Below are 15,625 nucleotides of genomic sequence, written 5' to 3'. Positions count from 1 at the left end.
GATAAAGATGGCGGTAGGCGACCCTTGGACCCTGCCACTGTGGCCAGACCTTCTCGTGCAAGTTCAGGTATTACATCCTACCTTACAAACGCTAAATTTAAGGGTTTGGCTATTGAGACTCACATTCAAAAAGACCGTTGGCCTGCACCTTTAGTAGAGTTTCTACTTTGGTTAATTCTAGGAAGCCGGCCTCCAGAGTCATATACTGTAGAGTTTGGAATGCATAGGTCTCCTAGTGTGAATTCAGGGCTTGGCACCCCAGAAAATATGTCATAAGTAGGATCCTTGAATTGTTACAAATGGGATTGGAAATTAAGCTGGCCTTGAGTGTACTATCAGGGGCGAGGTGTCGGCCTTATCGTTATTGTTTCAATGGCCTCTTGGGTCTCACTCTCTGGTTCGTAGCATTATTCAGGAGGTAACGTGGATTAATCCTCCAGTCAGGACACCCCTGAACCCTTGGGACTTGAATTTAGACCTGTCGGCTTTACAAAAACAGCCTTTTGAGCCTATATATGATATTCCCTTGGTCTTTTTGACAAGGAAAATCATTTTTTGGGTTGCCATATCCTCTGCCAGAAGAGTTATCAGAGTTGGCGGCTCTTTCGTGTAAAGAGCCATATTTGATTATTCATAAGGATAAGGTGGTTTTATGGCCTCATCCTAGATTCCTACCAAAGGTAGTGACAGGTTTTCATTTAAACCAGGATATTGTCCTACCTTCTTTTTTCCCAGAACCTTGATCTATGGAAGAGAGGTCACTACATCCCCTTGATGTAGTGAGAGTGGTCAAAGTCTATTTAAAGGTGACTTCTCAGACTCGCAAAACAGATGTTTTGTTTATATTGCCAGAAGGTCCTAAAAGAGGACAGGCAGCATCAAAATCTACTATTTCCAAATCGATTTTTCAAGTGATTGTTCAGGCTTATGGTCTAAAGAGGAAAATTCCTTCTTTTCATCTTAAAGCGCACTCCACCAGAGCGGTTAGTGTTTCTTGGGCAGTGCATCACCAGGCCTCCATGGCTCATGTCTGCAAGTCCGCAACTTGGTCTTCAGTCCATACATTTACCAGATTCTCTCAGATCGATGTAAAAGGTCATGAGGCTATCGCCTTTGGGCGCAGTGTACTGCAGGCTGCAGTATAACTCCTCTAGTCTCTTAATGCCCTACTTTTCTGTTGTATCCCTCCCTTAAGTTGCCATTGCTATGAGACATCCCACATAGTAACTACTATGGCTCTGTGTCCCGTGATGTACGATAAGAAAATAGGATTTTTATAACCGCTTACCTGTAAAGTCCTTTTCTTTTAAGTACATCACGGGACATAGTGGTCCCTCCCTTCTTTGGTATTGCTTGGCTACAAAACTGAGGTACTCCCAGTAGTGCGATGGGTTATATAGGGAGGGCACTTTTTGTCTTAGGGCGTGCCAGTGTCCATCACCTGAAGGTGGCCTATAACCCACATAGTAACTAGGATTTTACAGGTAAGCTGTTATAAAAATCCTATTTTTAACTTTTGGTCTCAAAAGACAATATTTGGGTGCATAGTAACTGATCTTTTATTGTAGCCATATGTCTTTTTTCTTATTTGTCTTTTCTAGGTGTCTGGTTGAAAGTGGAGATGTGGCTTTTGTAAAACACAGCACGGTGCATGACAACACTGATGGCAAGTAATATTTTTTTTCTTGTGAGTCTAAGACCATTTTTCTTTCCCAGCTGAGTTAGTATGGAAGAATCTGGAGTGGGGTGGGGTTAGAGCCCAGGGAAGTCAAGGGTACAATGTCCTACTGGAGGAAAACAAGGTCCGTGGGAAAATGTGTCTGATTATTGAGTGAAATTTAAATTTGTCACCTTAATGAAGAGGGCTGCCGTGCCTGTGAAATGGCGTTGTAACGTTGCTAATATACATTGCATCTGGAAAGTTTTCACAGCGCTCCACTTTTTCCACATTTTATTATAAAGAAATAGATACAGCCTTCAAAAATAATAATAGTAATAGAAAATATATAAAATGTTGTACCATCATCCAGGAATTTAGAGAGATAAGAAAGGGGAGCCTGGTACCCAAACAAGCTACCTTAGAGAAAAGGGGCAATTGGACTATTTCGGTACAGGTGAAACCAGAATAGAGATAAGCAAGTAGGTAAAGAAATATATAAAAAAAAGTTTATTAATACATAATTAGTAAGACATGGCAAATAACCAAAAACAGATTAAAAGCATGGTAACAATCAATGTGTATCATTAAAATAATGGTCCCCAAATGGGGAAGATCACAGTGGGATAGTTGATCGTGGATAACATCTCAACTAGTTTTGCGGTCTATTGCTGGTTCATCAGGAGAATATCTGTAATTTTATTGACAAGTGATCAATAACAAAACAATTGAACAAGTAGTAATGATAATACATATAATCATATCAATACAGCATATACATAGAGACAGAGTAGAGCTGCTTACCAGCACCCAGCATGCACAGAGCACAGGACGTCACCAGAGGGTCCCCCGTGCAGACTGGGGGGGGGGGGGGGAATAACAAGTCAATGGACTGGTATCTGAATGGATGGAATAAAACTGTTGGAATAAAGAAACTATGCACTTCAAGGGTCTGGGAGGGGGGAAGGGATGTGGGGATGTGGGGATGAGGTTGGAAGTGTGTGTGTGGATGGGAAAGGGAAAAAATAAACAAAGGAGTGAGGGTGTGGAAAAAAGAAAGGGGAAACATTTTATGTTACAACCTTATTACAAAATAGAGTCAATTAATTATTTTCCTCAAAATTCAACAAACAATGCCCCATATTTACAACGTGAAAGAAGTTTGTTTGAAATCTTTGCAAATATATTAAAATTAAACAATGAAAAAAAAAAATCACATGTACATAAGTATTCACAGACTTTGCTTGATACTTTGTTGAAGCACCTTTGGCTCCAATTATAGCCTCGGGTCTTTTTGAGTATGATGGTACAAGCTTGGCATACCTATTTCCGGGCAGTTTCTCCCATTCTTCTTTGCAAGACCTGTCAAGTTCCATCAGGTTGGATGGGGAGCATTGGTGCACAGCAATTTTCATATCTCTTCAGAGATGTTCAAGTCTGGGCCACTCAAGGGCATTCACAGAGTTGTCCCGTAGCCACTCCTTTGTTATGTTGGCTATGTGCTTAGGGTGGTTGTCCTGTTGGAAGATGAACCTTCACCCCAGTCTGAGGTCCAGAGCACTCTAGAGCAGGTTTTTATCAAGCATTATTAATAAATATGTGGCGCTACCTCACTTCTAATAATTATAAGAATACAATAAATAAATAAAAACCATTATAATATATAGCTTGTGTAATAAAGTGCAAATAGTGATACAGAGTGCAAACACGTGCAAAGCAGCTTAAATAAATGTGCACACATATCATGAATATTGTGCAAATTAATACCAATAATGTGCAATATGCTGATGAGGTAATCAATATTTTCAAAAAAGTGTCCGTGTAAACACATTAATCCAAAGATAAAATAATATGAACTTCAAATAAATAGTAAATAGTGCAATTTATGCAGTCCCAAAAATTAACATAAATTGTGAGTTCACTTCAAAATAGTGCAAACCACAGATGCTTGTGCTCACAAGTAATCCAGGGTGCGCCCCTTGTTTCCCCCAGCTTCTCACCTCCAAGAACGGCCACTAAGGGCCATATACCGCTGTGTACACAAAGCAGGCTGTTATCTCTCTGATCCACTCCTCCAATGGCGACTACTCCTGCAGCAGCTTTGAAAAGAATCCCACCTAGCACTGGTAGATTTATCATAATAAGCACAGAGACACAGGAAAGAGGGTAATGTTTATGAGTAAAATTATGTATGTATTTGTTTAGCTGTCCAATTTAAAGTGGGGCAATTCCACAGCTTTTACAGAGAATATAGTAATAAACACCAATTACACTTTGAACACATTTGGCATAAAATGTTTAGAAAACATAATCTGACAATGATTTTTCTGCGGAGTACTGCTACTTCTGTTGTGGCCACTGACAGGTTGAATGTTTTTGTAGGTGACAAAAAAGTCCTGTCTAATAAACCTAGTTAGGACCCTGTCTCCTACCTTAATATTAGGGCTCAAGTCCTGCGGGAACGCATGGGAACGGAGTTCCTGTACTTTTTCCACAACAGGAACTCCGTTCCCGTTAGCAGCCGTGTCTTGCAAGACTTTGAAGTATGCGAGCTGTGTGGCAGGTGCTACACCAGCAGCTGCCGAAACAGCTCGCAATAGTAAGTGCCCCACACCTGACCATTCAGGCATTGCCAGTAGGGGGCCCCATGACAGTTTCCACTTCAATCTACCTGTCAATCACAGCTAGCCGATGGGTAGATCAGGTCTAGGTCTAGCTGACGGGTAGATCAGCTATTCTGCTCAGAGGACATGCAGGAAGAGAGGTGAGCTGAGGGAGGAACATCATTTTGGGGTGGTAAGCGGAGCACAATACCTGGCAAAGTTTAATGCCAGGAGGGAAGTTTATGTGGAAATATGTGAAGGGTTGAAATAGCAGCGAGTGTGTGTTGGAGCCCTGCAGAGTTTGCAGCCCCCCAAGCTAACATACATCTCCTAAGCAGGCACACATCACTATCTCCCCAAGCATTCTGTCCAGATAATGTGCAGTTAATGTATGACCTTTCCATTTAACCCTGTTTTTTGCTCAAACTCTGTTCAATGAAAAGTGTAAACTCACCACATAAACACACTCTATATACAAAATAAAATTCCCCAATAAAGATCAGAACTTGATGTTCACATTTGCATGGAAGCACAATTGAATGAATGCTGATTATTCAGAGAATTACCGTATTTATGTTTCTTGAAGATTGTTTTTTTTATGTACTAACAGTTAAGCTTCATACACACAATACGAAAATTGGATGAAAAATATCACTTTTTAAGCGTTAGTGCATATGAGCATATCATTTCTCTTTTTGGTGGGGGGAGTGGATCTTGGGTGGGAGTTCCCACACTTTTTTCCCCAGGACTTGACCCCTGCTTAATATAATGTACAACATAATGTATACAGTACAGTGTCAAGTGTATACAGTACAGGGGTCATGTGCATATTGTATAAAAAATGTAAACAGTGTAGGGATTAGGAACAGAATTTACAACTGAGAGTATAAAGTGCAGTGGTCAGCGATATACTGTTCAACAGGGCATATAGATTTCAGGGGTCAGGAGTGTAATATAGAACATGTGCTTACAGTGTACATGCAGTGAATGCAACAGGAGTATAACATTTGGTACAGGGGTAAGAACTATAATATACAACATAGAGTAAACCGTGCAGGGGGCAGGAGTATGATGTGCAACAAAGCATATACAGTGCAGAAGTTTGGATTACAATGTACAACTTAACGTATATAGTGCACCTGGCCACTCTACCATACAGACCTGATTGGTGGAGTGCTGCAGAGATGGAGAAATGCTAGAGTTCTATCAGAGTGGCCATCGGGTTCTTGGTCACCTCCCTGACCAAGGTCCTTCTCCCCCCATCGCTAATTTTGGCCAGGCAGCCTGTTCTAGGAAGAGTCCTGGTGGTTGCAAGCTTCTTCTATTTACGAATGATGCAATAATCTTTCTGTACACTTCCTCAGATCTGTGCCTCCATATAATCTTGTCTCGGAGGTCTACAGGTAATTCCTTGGACTTCATTGCTTGGTTTGGGCACTGACATGCACTGTTAACTGTGGGACCTTATATAGGCAGGTGTGTGCCTTTCCAAATCATGTCCAATCAACTGAATTTACCACAGGTGGACTCCACTCAAGTTGTACAAACATCTCAAGGATGATCAGTGGAAACAGGATGCACCTGAGCTCAATTTTGAGTGGCATGGCAAAGGCTGTGAATACTTATGTACAGCTGCAGGATTTAGGTAGCTGGTTTTCCACATTTTGATGTAGAGTGGCAAAAATATATGATTAAAATATAAACAGTAAATCACAAGACTGGATATATAACAGTTGTATGAATTACACATTTTCTCAATGAACCTATCCACGCAACTATCTGAATTATTGGTTGGAGAGTGCATTATATATTTGATGAGTGAGATACAAGTCCAATTTTGTAGCTATTGAATTTTGGGATTGAATATTCCTTGAAAAGGATGCCCTTGTGTGTATTAATATAAGTGTTATTTAATAAATATTCTATAGGCATAAACCCTGATGACTGGGCAAGGGATGTCTTATCTACGGATTACCAGTTGCTGTGTCGGGATGGTACCCGAGCACCTGTTAGCAAATGGAGGGAGTGCAACCTAGCCCGGGTTCCTGCTCGAGCGGTTATGGTGAGACCTGATGTGGATGCTTCTCTTATTTACAAGACTCTGCATGAAGGACAGGTAGAGAAGCATTTCATATTAGTAGCTATAGCTTTTATATGTTTCTTATTTTGCACAAATTTTAATCAATGCAGTAATATAGATCAAGTAAAAACTCTACTGGCTGTTTTTTTTTCTAGTTTATGGATATCAACCTTCGTAGGTTAGTTCATTTTAATCAAAATACATAATTGATAATTGTTATGCCCCATACACACGAGCGGAATTTCCATCCAAAAAATGTTGCATGTTTTTCCAACGGAATTCCGCTCAAGCTTGGCTTGCATACACACGGTCACACAAAAGTTCTCTGAACTTTCAACCGTCAAGAACGCGGTGACGTACAACACTATGATGATCTGAGAAAATGAAGTCCAATGCTTCCGAGCATGCAGTGAATTGTTTCCGAGCATGCGTAGGAATTTTGCAAGTCGGAATTGCTACAGACGATCGGAATTTCCGATCGGAAATTTTTCCGACCGAAAAATAGAGAACCTGCTCTCAATCTTTTGCTGGCAGGAATTCCACCAGAAAAAGTCCAAAGGAACATACACATGGTCGCATTTTCCGACCAAAAGCTCTCATCGGTCTTTTGTGGGCTGAATTTCCGATCGCGTGTACACGGGGCATTAGGCTTAACTAATTTTCATTGAATGTTGGATTCGGTACAGAAGAACTTTCACTTATTTTTTAGAGGTTAATTTAGTAAAGGTAATATTGTATGAAGTATTAAAGGATAAGAACACTGAGACAAAGTGGATTTAGCCTTATTACCTGGACCTAAAGTATCTCTTCATATGACTACTTACCTGAATGTTGCAGCCTCAGCCTGCTGCACTGTTTTTATCATGCTTCTAAAATTTGCATTGGTTGTGCCTTCTCAGGCAACACATGCCCAGACAGTCTGATATATATTTATAAGGACCAAGCACACAGGTGCAGTCCTCAGGAAGGAGGTTCAGCCTGCTGAATGTAAACAGTGCAAGTTAGGGAGATACAGTACAGCAAGGATATGCAATTAGCGGACCTCCAGCTGTTGCAAAACTACAAGTCCCATCATGCCTCTGCCTCTGGGTTTCATGCTTGTGGCTGTCAGGGTCTTGCTATGTCTCATGAGAATTGTAGTTCTGCAACAGCTGGAGGTCCGCTAATTGCATATCCCTGCAGTACAGTATGTTGTGTATGTATCCATTCCATCTGACATATCTATTTTTTGGATTGTTACTTCCATTAAAATTGTATTTTTACTTCTAAATTTACAAAACATACCTCTAAAGCTCCCCATACACACTGCAAATTTTTTTTGTTCAACCAAAAACAAGGTGGATGGGACAATGTACTCTGACAGCTACACTGGCTGCTGTCAGAATACACTCATCACCCGCTGCAGCTGCTGATTGAGAAATATTTTCTAACATGTCAGTTGACAGAAGTTGATCAAAGGGTCAACTTCTGTAGAGAGGGGACTGTCGAACACTGATCATAATCCAGTTGGTTACTGATAAACCAGACAAATATCAATCAGTGTATGGCCAACTTAAAGGTGCTTAATATTCTTCTTGGCAAATTGCTTATGCTCTATCAGGTAAAATAGGGCTGTTGGATAAACTTCAAAATATGTTTCAGATTCTTAACTGGATTGGAGTTTAGTTGGTTGAGCCATTGCAAGACATCTGGCGAAACCACACTGCTGTCTCAATCTCTTACAGTCAGAAACTTTTAAACTGACCATATATTTGGGTTCATCCATCTTACACCGGTCTTGATTACTTTTCCTGTCCCTAGCATCCCCACTTTGTGATTCTGTCATCACTGTGTAAGTGAGTGAGTGAGTGACTTGTATAGCGCTACCTATGCGAACTGAATTGCCTCAGGGCGCTTTCTTGCCACCAGAGTCCATCTGCGGCTTTTGCGTGGTCCTTTACCCCGTAAGGTCCTGACACGCTTACAAACACATACAACATTGACATACACATACACATATTAAGGCCAATTTTTTTTAGACAAGGTCTAATTAACCTACCAGCATGTCTTGGAGTGTAGGGATGGTGTTCTTAAGATAAAAACCTGTAGTGGCATTGAACTACACAGAGGGGCTTATTTATATACTACTATCTGCTGAACACTGCAATATTACTGCAATTTGCATGCTACTCATAAAATGCAAGGTGAAGTGCAGAGTCTGTGTGTACCACGTTTTGACAGGTCATGTAATCTGGCTGTCCACCCCCCCCCCCCCCCTTGTTTTAGACTCGGTTCACACTGGAACTGTCTCCAGATCACACAGGAATGCCATGTGTCCCCATTCTCCAGTTCAGGGACGAATCAGGGCCAAATCTTTGCCTGAATTTGACCCTGAAACAGAACTAAAGATGCACAGCGTTTCTGTACAGTGTGCTCTGCAGCCGCCACATAGATATGTGATTCGGGTCCATAGAGAGCCAGTCGCATTCTACTGCTATGCGAATTGGATGCAGAGTTTTGCATAGGTGTGAGTCTGGCCTGAGGGTTCCAATGAACAATATACTGTGACGTACACTATGATAAGACAATGCCATTGCTTTGTAAATGGAGCCCATAGTGTTTTTATGTTATAACAAAAAATTCTGTGGTGTTCTTATCAAACCAAAAAACACTTTTTTGCACATTTTCTTCATCTCCCAGATGTCATATAGGATTTAATATGTTTATTTTTGTAGCAATTGCTCACTTTTTGCCTTTTGCCATAAAGTCCAGCATTGTGCAGAGTTTGGGTTATATAAAGGTACCCATGGATGATTTGCTATATTTCATTTGTGAATCTCTGCAGCTCCTTAAGCTTTACCTTTGGCTTTTTGGCTGCTTCTCTAGCTAATGCCCTACTTACCCAGTCATTGAGTTTTGGTAGCAACTTTTTTTTAGGGGGTTGTGTTTTTTAATATTCTTAAGACATTTCTTTTCTTTTTTTTTTACTGAGTTTAGAAGTGCTCTAGGCCTGGGGGTGTTCAGAATCTGGAATATGTTTTTATGGTCTATTCACACCTATGCATATGTGTTATAATCCTTGTAACAGGCTGTGTATGCTCATAATTAGGAAAACATGTGGTCACTTAAAAGAGGCTAGTACATCTTTTGGTGCATTTTTTAAAATTGAATGGGCAATGCACTGCACCATGTGTTGATGCACCAAATGAGTGAGTCAACATGTGAACAAAAACGCCCATGTATGTTCGAATGAAGCCTAATATTTCAATTTTGATTGGTGCTTCATCAACTTTTTATTCCAAAAGCTATTTTCTCCTCATGGTGCTTTTTTTTTTCATTTTTATTCTTCTATATAAATTCTTTTAATTCAGTTTCTAAATGAATTCCAAACCATGGCCATCTGGGGATTCCTTGGCCATAGCTACAACAAGGTAGACAACTACACCACTCAGTGGTGAAACATTAAAAATGGCGCTGTTTGTTTAAATATGTAAAAAAAAATGTATTTTAAACTTTTTAACTGCACACAAGTGGACATCTTACAACAAACCATGTGACTTCTGGAGGCAACTGATTGCACCAGAGCTTATTTAGCAGTTAGACAGCAAAGGAAAGTGAATACATGCAATCAGGCATTTTAGTTTTTTCATTTGTAAGGTATGTGGAAAAAATGTGTAATTGTTTTCCAATTTAACCTTATTTACTAATTTGTGAAAATACGTGAAATTAAAATTCCCAATAATTTTGTTTGTGGATTTTGTGTCCATGGGGTAAAAACTTATGATTACTTACATATAACAGAAAAGAAAGCTAATATATCATATATTATATTATATTGTATTATATTTTTTATAGTTTTATACAATGGAATATATTCTTGTTCTTCTCCCTACAGCAAAAATACAATGACTTTAGTTCTGGTTTCAAGATGTTTGATTCTTCTGCCTATAATGGCAATAATCTAATCTTCAGAGATGCCACAACAGAGCTTCGACTTATCTCTAACCAGACTTATCAATCCTGGCTTGGTGATGAATTCCTGCAAGCAATGACAGGAATAGACTGTGATCCTGACAGTAAGGATGATGTTTCATTTTGCCCAATGCACAGACAGCTTCTTAAATTTCAAATGTGCTTATAATATTTTTATGCTGGAGATGGTCAGAAGGCCCTGTATTGAATGTAAATTGTATGCTTTACTCCTAAGGCTTTTCCATAAGATAAGTATTAGTTTTGCCATGGGGAAAATATTCAACATGTTTCTTTCATCAGTTTTTCATCCTGTAACCTTGATCCTGAAACAAACCAGCTTGTGATGGTGTAACAATCGCTGCAGTGTTCTTGTTGCTTCTCAGAAGCAGTAATGTAAAATGCTGGTATGAACCAGCCTTTGATTGTGACTATACAGCTTTGGCCAAAAGTTTTGAGACTGACACAAATATTAATTTTCACAAAGTCTGCTGCTTCAGTGTTTTTAGATCTTTTTGTCTTTGTTATTTTTAAATTATACTGAAGTATAATTACAAGAATTTCATAAGTGTCAAAGGCCTTTATTGACAATTACATTAAGCTAATTAAGTCAATATTTGTAGTGTTGACCCTTCTTTTTCAAGACTTCTGCGATTCGCCCTGACATGCTGTCAATAAACATCTGGGCCACATCCTGACTGATGGCAGCATAATCAATGCTTGGAGTTTGTTAGAATTTGTAGGGGAGAGGGTTTTGTTCACTCGTCTTCATGGACCCATGGAGTGGAGTTTCGTGTTCATGGACCCAAAATTACAATGTTTTGTTATCCAAACAACTTAGTTATCACTTTTGCCTTATGGCAAGGTGCTCCATCATGCTGGTCTCGAGATGCTTTACTGTTGGCATGACACAGGACTGATAGTAGCTCACCTTTTCTTCTCCGGACAAGGTTTTTTCTGGAGGCCCTGAACAATCAGAAAGAGGATTCATCAGGGAAAATGACTTTACCCCAGTCCTTAGAAGCCCACTCCCTTTTGCAGAATATCAGTCTGTCCCTGATGTTTTTTCTGGAGAGAAGTGGCTTCTTTGCAGCCCTTCTTGAAATCAGGCCATCCTCCAAAAGTCTTTGCTTCACTGAGCATGTAGAGGTACTTACCTGCCTGCTGCTATTCCTGAGCAAGCTCTGCACTGGTGGTGCCCTGATCCCGCAGCTGAATCAACTGTAGGAGATGGTCCTGGTGCTTGCTGGATGTTCTTGGGCACCCTGAAGCCTTCTTCACAAATGCAGTGGAAATGTTTCTTATGGGATTAAGTTAATTTTCATGGCAAAGAAGGACTTTGCAATTAATTGCAATTTATTTGATCACTATTCATATCATTCTGGAGTATATGCAAATTGACATCATAAAAACAGGCAGCAGACTTTGTGAAACAATATAAAGTTGGCGCACAAATGACTGGACTCTTTAAGAGCGCTTGGCTATCTCGTGGGATGTTCGTTTATTTAAATAAATGTCCTGTAGATGGTCTCAATGTGCGGCTGTTAACCCATTATGGACTTGGCAAAAAATGGATGCAGCAGAAAAAACGATCAAAAACAGCGCATCAAAGGGACTAGTAGATTGATGTGAAAAAGACTTTAAAATGTCATTTATTAAATGTAAACAATGAACACAGACATCTGATCCCTGCAGGATCTAAAACACATAAAAAACACCAATCATAAAACGGACAGATGTTTGATAATGAAAAGCTCCTCATAAACTCCTCAGACTTTGTGAAAATGTTTATTTTTGTAATGCTTAAAACTTTTGGCCATGGCTGTAGGTGTAGTAGATGTAATTCAAAGATACACCTGCAGCCGCTTTGAAAAGAATCCCACCTAGCACTGGTAGATTAATCATAATAAGCACAGAAACAGAACCAAGACGGGTAATGTTCATTAGTAAAAATGATTTATTTATTTATTTGTTTAGCAAAGAATTTACTGATAAACACCAATTACACTTTCAACACATTTGGCATTAAATATTTAGAAAACATAATTTGACAATGATTTTTCTGCTGAGTATGGCTACTTCTATTGTGGGTGCTGACAGGTTGAATGTTTTTCGAGGTGACAAAAAAGTCCTGTGTAATAAACCTAGTTAAATCCCTGTCTCCTACCTTCATATAATGTACAACATAATGTATACAGTACAGGGGTCATGTGTATATTGTATAAAAAGCGTAAACAGTGCAGGAGTTAGAAACAAAATTTACAACTGAGAGAATAAAGTGCAGTGGTCAGCGATATAACATGCAGCCTGCCTTCCCAACTTTTTGAGACGGGAACGAGGGACACCTATTAGCAAAAGTATGTAGGCATAGGACACACACTCCTGACACGCCTCTTAAAGTTAAATGATTATTTAAACCCACAAGTGCTTTTTTACCACTACTACTGTATTATACTGGCTTTTGAAATTTACAAACGCAGCAATTTACAAATTGGATGAAAGCTTTAGCACTGGGAAACACTTTTTGAAAGATAAAAAGTATATTTTAGTTACAAAAATATAGAGAGCAGTCAAAATGAGGGACAAATGAGAAGGAAAGAGGGACAGAAGGACTTTGTTCCAAATCAGGGACAGTACCTCAAAATCAGGGACAGTACCTCAAAATCAGGGACAGTTGGGAGCTATGCATAAAACATAGCATATGCAGTGCAGGGTTTAGGAGTATAAGGTACAACATAGCATATACATTGTAGGAGGTATTATGTACAACATAGTATATCCACTTACAGACCGGACCATTTTGCTGGTCAAAGACCAGACCACTTTTTGTGATTCAGACCTTGCTTCGTTTTAACTGACAATTGCGTGGTCGTGCTTCGTGGCTCCCAAACAAAATTAACGTCCTTATTTTCACACAAATAGAGCTTTCTTTTGGTGGTATTTGATCACCCCTGTGGTTTTTATTTTTTGCGCTATAAACAAAAATAGAGCGACAATTATGAAAAAAACGCACTATTTTTTTACTTTTTGTTATAATAAATATCCCCTAAAAATATATATATAAAAAAAAATTTCCCTCAGTTTAGGCCGATACATATTCTTCTACATATTTTTGGTAAAAAAATCACAATAAGCGATTATTGATTGGTTTGCGCAAAAGTTATAGCGTTTACAAAATAGGGATAGTTTTATGGCATTTTTATTAATAATTTTTTATTAGTTTCTTTTTTACTAGTAATGGCGGCGATCAGCAATTTTTATTGTGACTGCGACATTATGGCGGACACATCAGACTTTTTGACACATTTTTGGGACCATTGTCATTTATACAGCGATCACTGCTATATAAATGCAGTGATTCCTGTGTAAATGACACTGGCAGTGAGGGGGTTAACCAGTGGGTGGCAGTGTAGGGGTTCAGTGTTCCTAGGGGTGTGTTACTAACTGTGGGGGGGCTGGGCTTTCATTTAGTGAACACTGATGTCTGCTCCAATCACATGGAGCAGAGATCAGCGTCACTAGTTGCTAGGCAGAATGGGGAAATGCTGTTTACAACGGCATTTCCTCCATTCAGCCGCCCCTTGAGACGATCGCGGGTATGCCCGTGGCGATCTAGTCCGCGGGACCAGCGACCAGACTCACGGGGGTCCTGACAGGCACGCTCGCGATGGCAGGGGGGCATTGAAGATTGGACGTACCTGTACGCCAATATGCCTGCCTGTGCCATTCTGGCGACGTACATCGGCACGCGCTGGTCGGGAACCGGATATACAGTGTAGGGGCCTGGGGTATAACATACAAAATAATGTATACAATGATTGGTTCAGGTTTATAATGTACAACAGAGAGTTTAGCAGTATTAATGTATGACATAACATATACAGTGCAGGGGTCAGGAGTATACAGTACGGTACAGCATATGCAGTGCAGGGGTCAGGTCTATAAAATATGAAATAGTATATACAGTTCAAATATCAGGAGTATAAAGTTCCACTTTGCATATACAGTGTGATCAGGAAAATAACATACAACATAGCTTATACCAGTGGTCTCCAAACTGTGGCCCAGGGCCGGATGCTTTTATGGGGCACTCGGGGTGCTATTTTATTCACTAAGCACAATGACGGGCACACTTCCTACCAGTGACATCATAGTTGCATAGTAGGTGAAGTTGAAAAAAGTCCATCAAGTTAAAGCTAAACATCAATGATGGGGTACAGTTACTCCCAAGGACACCGACAATGGGACCCAATAACGCCAATGATGGGACACAATTCCTCCCAATAAAACCAATGATGGGGCCCAATGACACCAATGATGGGGCACAATTCCTCCCACTGACACCAATTATGGGGCACAATTCCTCCCAATAAAACCAAAAATGGAACCCAATGACACCAATGATGGGGCACAATTTCTCCCAATAAATCCAATGATGGGGCCTGACTGACACCAATGATGGGGAATTGTTTATTCCCACTGATGCTGAGACATTTTGTACTCCCAATGGCCACAGTCCGGCCCCCCTAAAGTGTTCAGTCAGAGACAGTGATGGTGATGGGGGGATTCAGTCAGAGGCAGATGTGGTGGGGGGGTTCAGTCAGAGGCAGATGTGATGGAGGTCGGGGGGTTCAGTCAAAGACAGCAGTGGTGGTGGGGGGAGGGTACAAGCTGCTTGCTATGAGGGCACTCATGCGGCGCACTCCAGAGCTGGGCTGTGCGCATCCATAGACGCACACACCACAGCTTGGCCCCACCTCCACTCCTTCTCACAGGATTTGACTGACAGCAGAGGGAGCCAATGGCTCTGTGCCTGTGAGAGAGAGGGGGAGTTTACAAGCACTGACAGACAGCGCTGGCTCTAAAGAGGAACCAGTATTTAAGGGGCGCGTTGATCATGGAAGGTTTTTTACCTTAATGGAGAGAATGCACTTTAGAGCATATCTAAACTTAAAAGTGAAAATTTACTATATCACAGCTGACCAATCCATCAATATGGTGATGCCATTCGTTTTCTTTTTTAAGCTTTTTTCCTCCCTGGTGATCAGGACGATCGTCAAATAACTTTGACAGGGGTGCTGTTGCTATAACTGCTCAAAAAAGTGTTTGCTGGATTCAGCTTTAATTGTTTAATCAAGCCCAACTAAATTTGTTAGCACATCTGAGGCCGCGTACACACGCGCGGACTGTTGGCCCAACTTTGTCCGTCCAACAGTTTGAGCGAACAGTCCGCTCAAACTTAGCATGGACGGACATGGCCACACACGACGGACGAACAGTTTGCTGAAACCGTGCGCGATGACGTGAACGGCACGTACGACGGGACGAAAAATACGA

The 15,625-nt window shown here is 40.5% G+C and overlaps 1 protein-coding gene across 2 annotated transcripts in view; it reads left to right on the top strand.

The window, feature by feature from the left end:
• The window catches only part of MELTF (melanotransferrin), a 122,421-nt gene that overhangs the window by 52,304 nt on the left and 54,492 nt on the right, over positions 1–15,625 (top strand). For both annotated transcript variants that reach the window (XR_013276773.1, XM_077487431.1), the window contains exons 6-8: positions 1,602–1,666; positions 6,189–6,376; positions 10,215–10,395. Coding sequence is in view for 1 of the 2 variants with exons in the window: in XM_077487431.1 (XP_077343557.1) it covers positions 1,602–1,666; positions 6,189–6,376; positions 10,215–10,395 (434 nt within the window). In the remaining variant the exon portion in view is untranslated. The remainder of the gene's footprint in view (positions 1–1,601; positions 1,667–6,188; positions 6,377–10,214; positions 10,396–15,625) is intronic.

The sequence above is a fragment of the Lithobates pipiens genome, unplaced genomic scaffold (genome assembly GCF_037356315.1).
Source record: "Lithobates pipiens isolate NorthernLeopardFrog02 unplaced genomic scaffold, aLitPip1_a1.2 Scaffold_18, whole genome shotgun sequence".
NCBI lineage: Eukaryota > Metazoa > Chordata > Amphibia > Anura > Ranidae > Lithobates > Lithobates pipiens.
The sequence above is the reverse complement of the archived record's forward strand: the minus strand, read 5'-3'. Positions and strand labels throughout refer to the sequence as shown.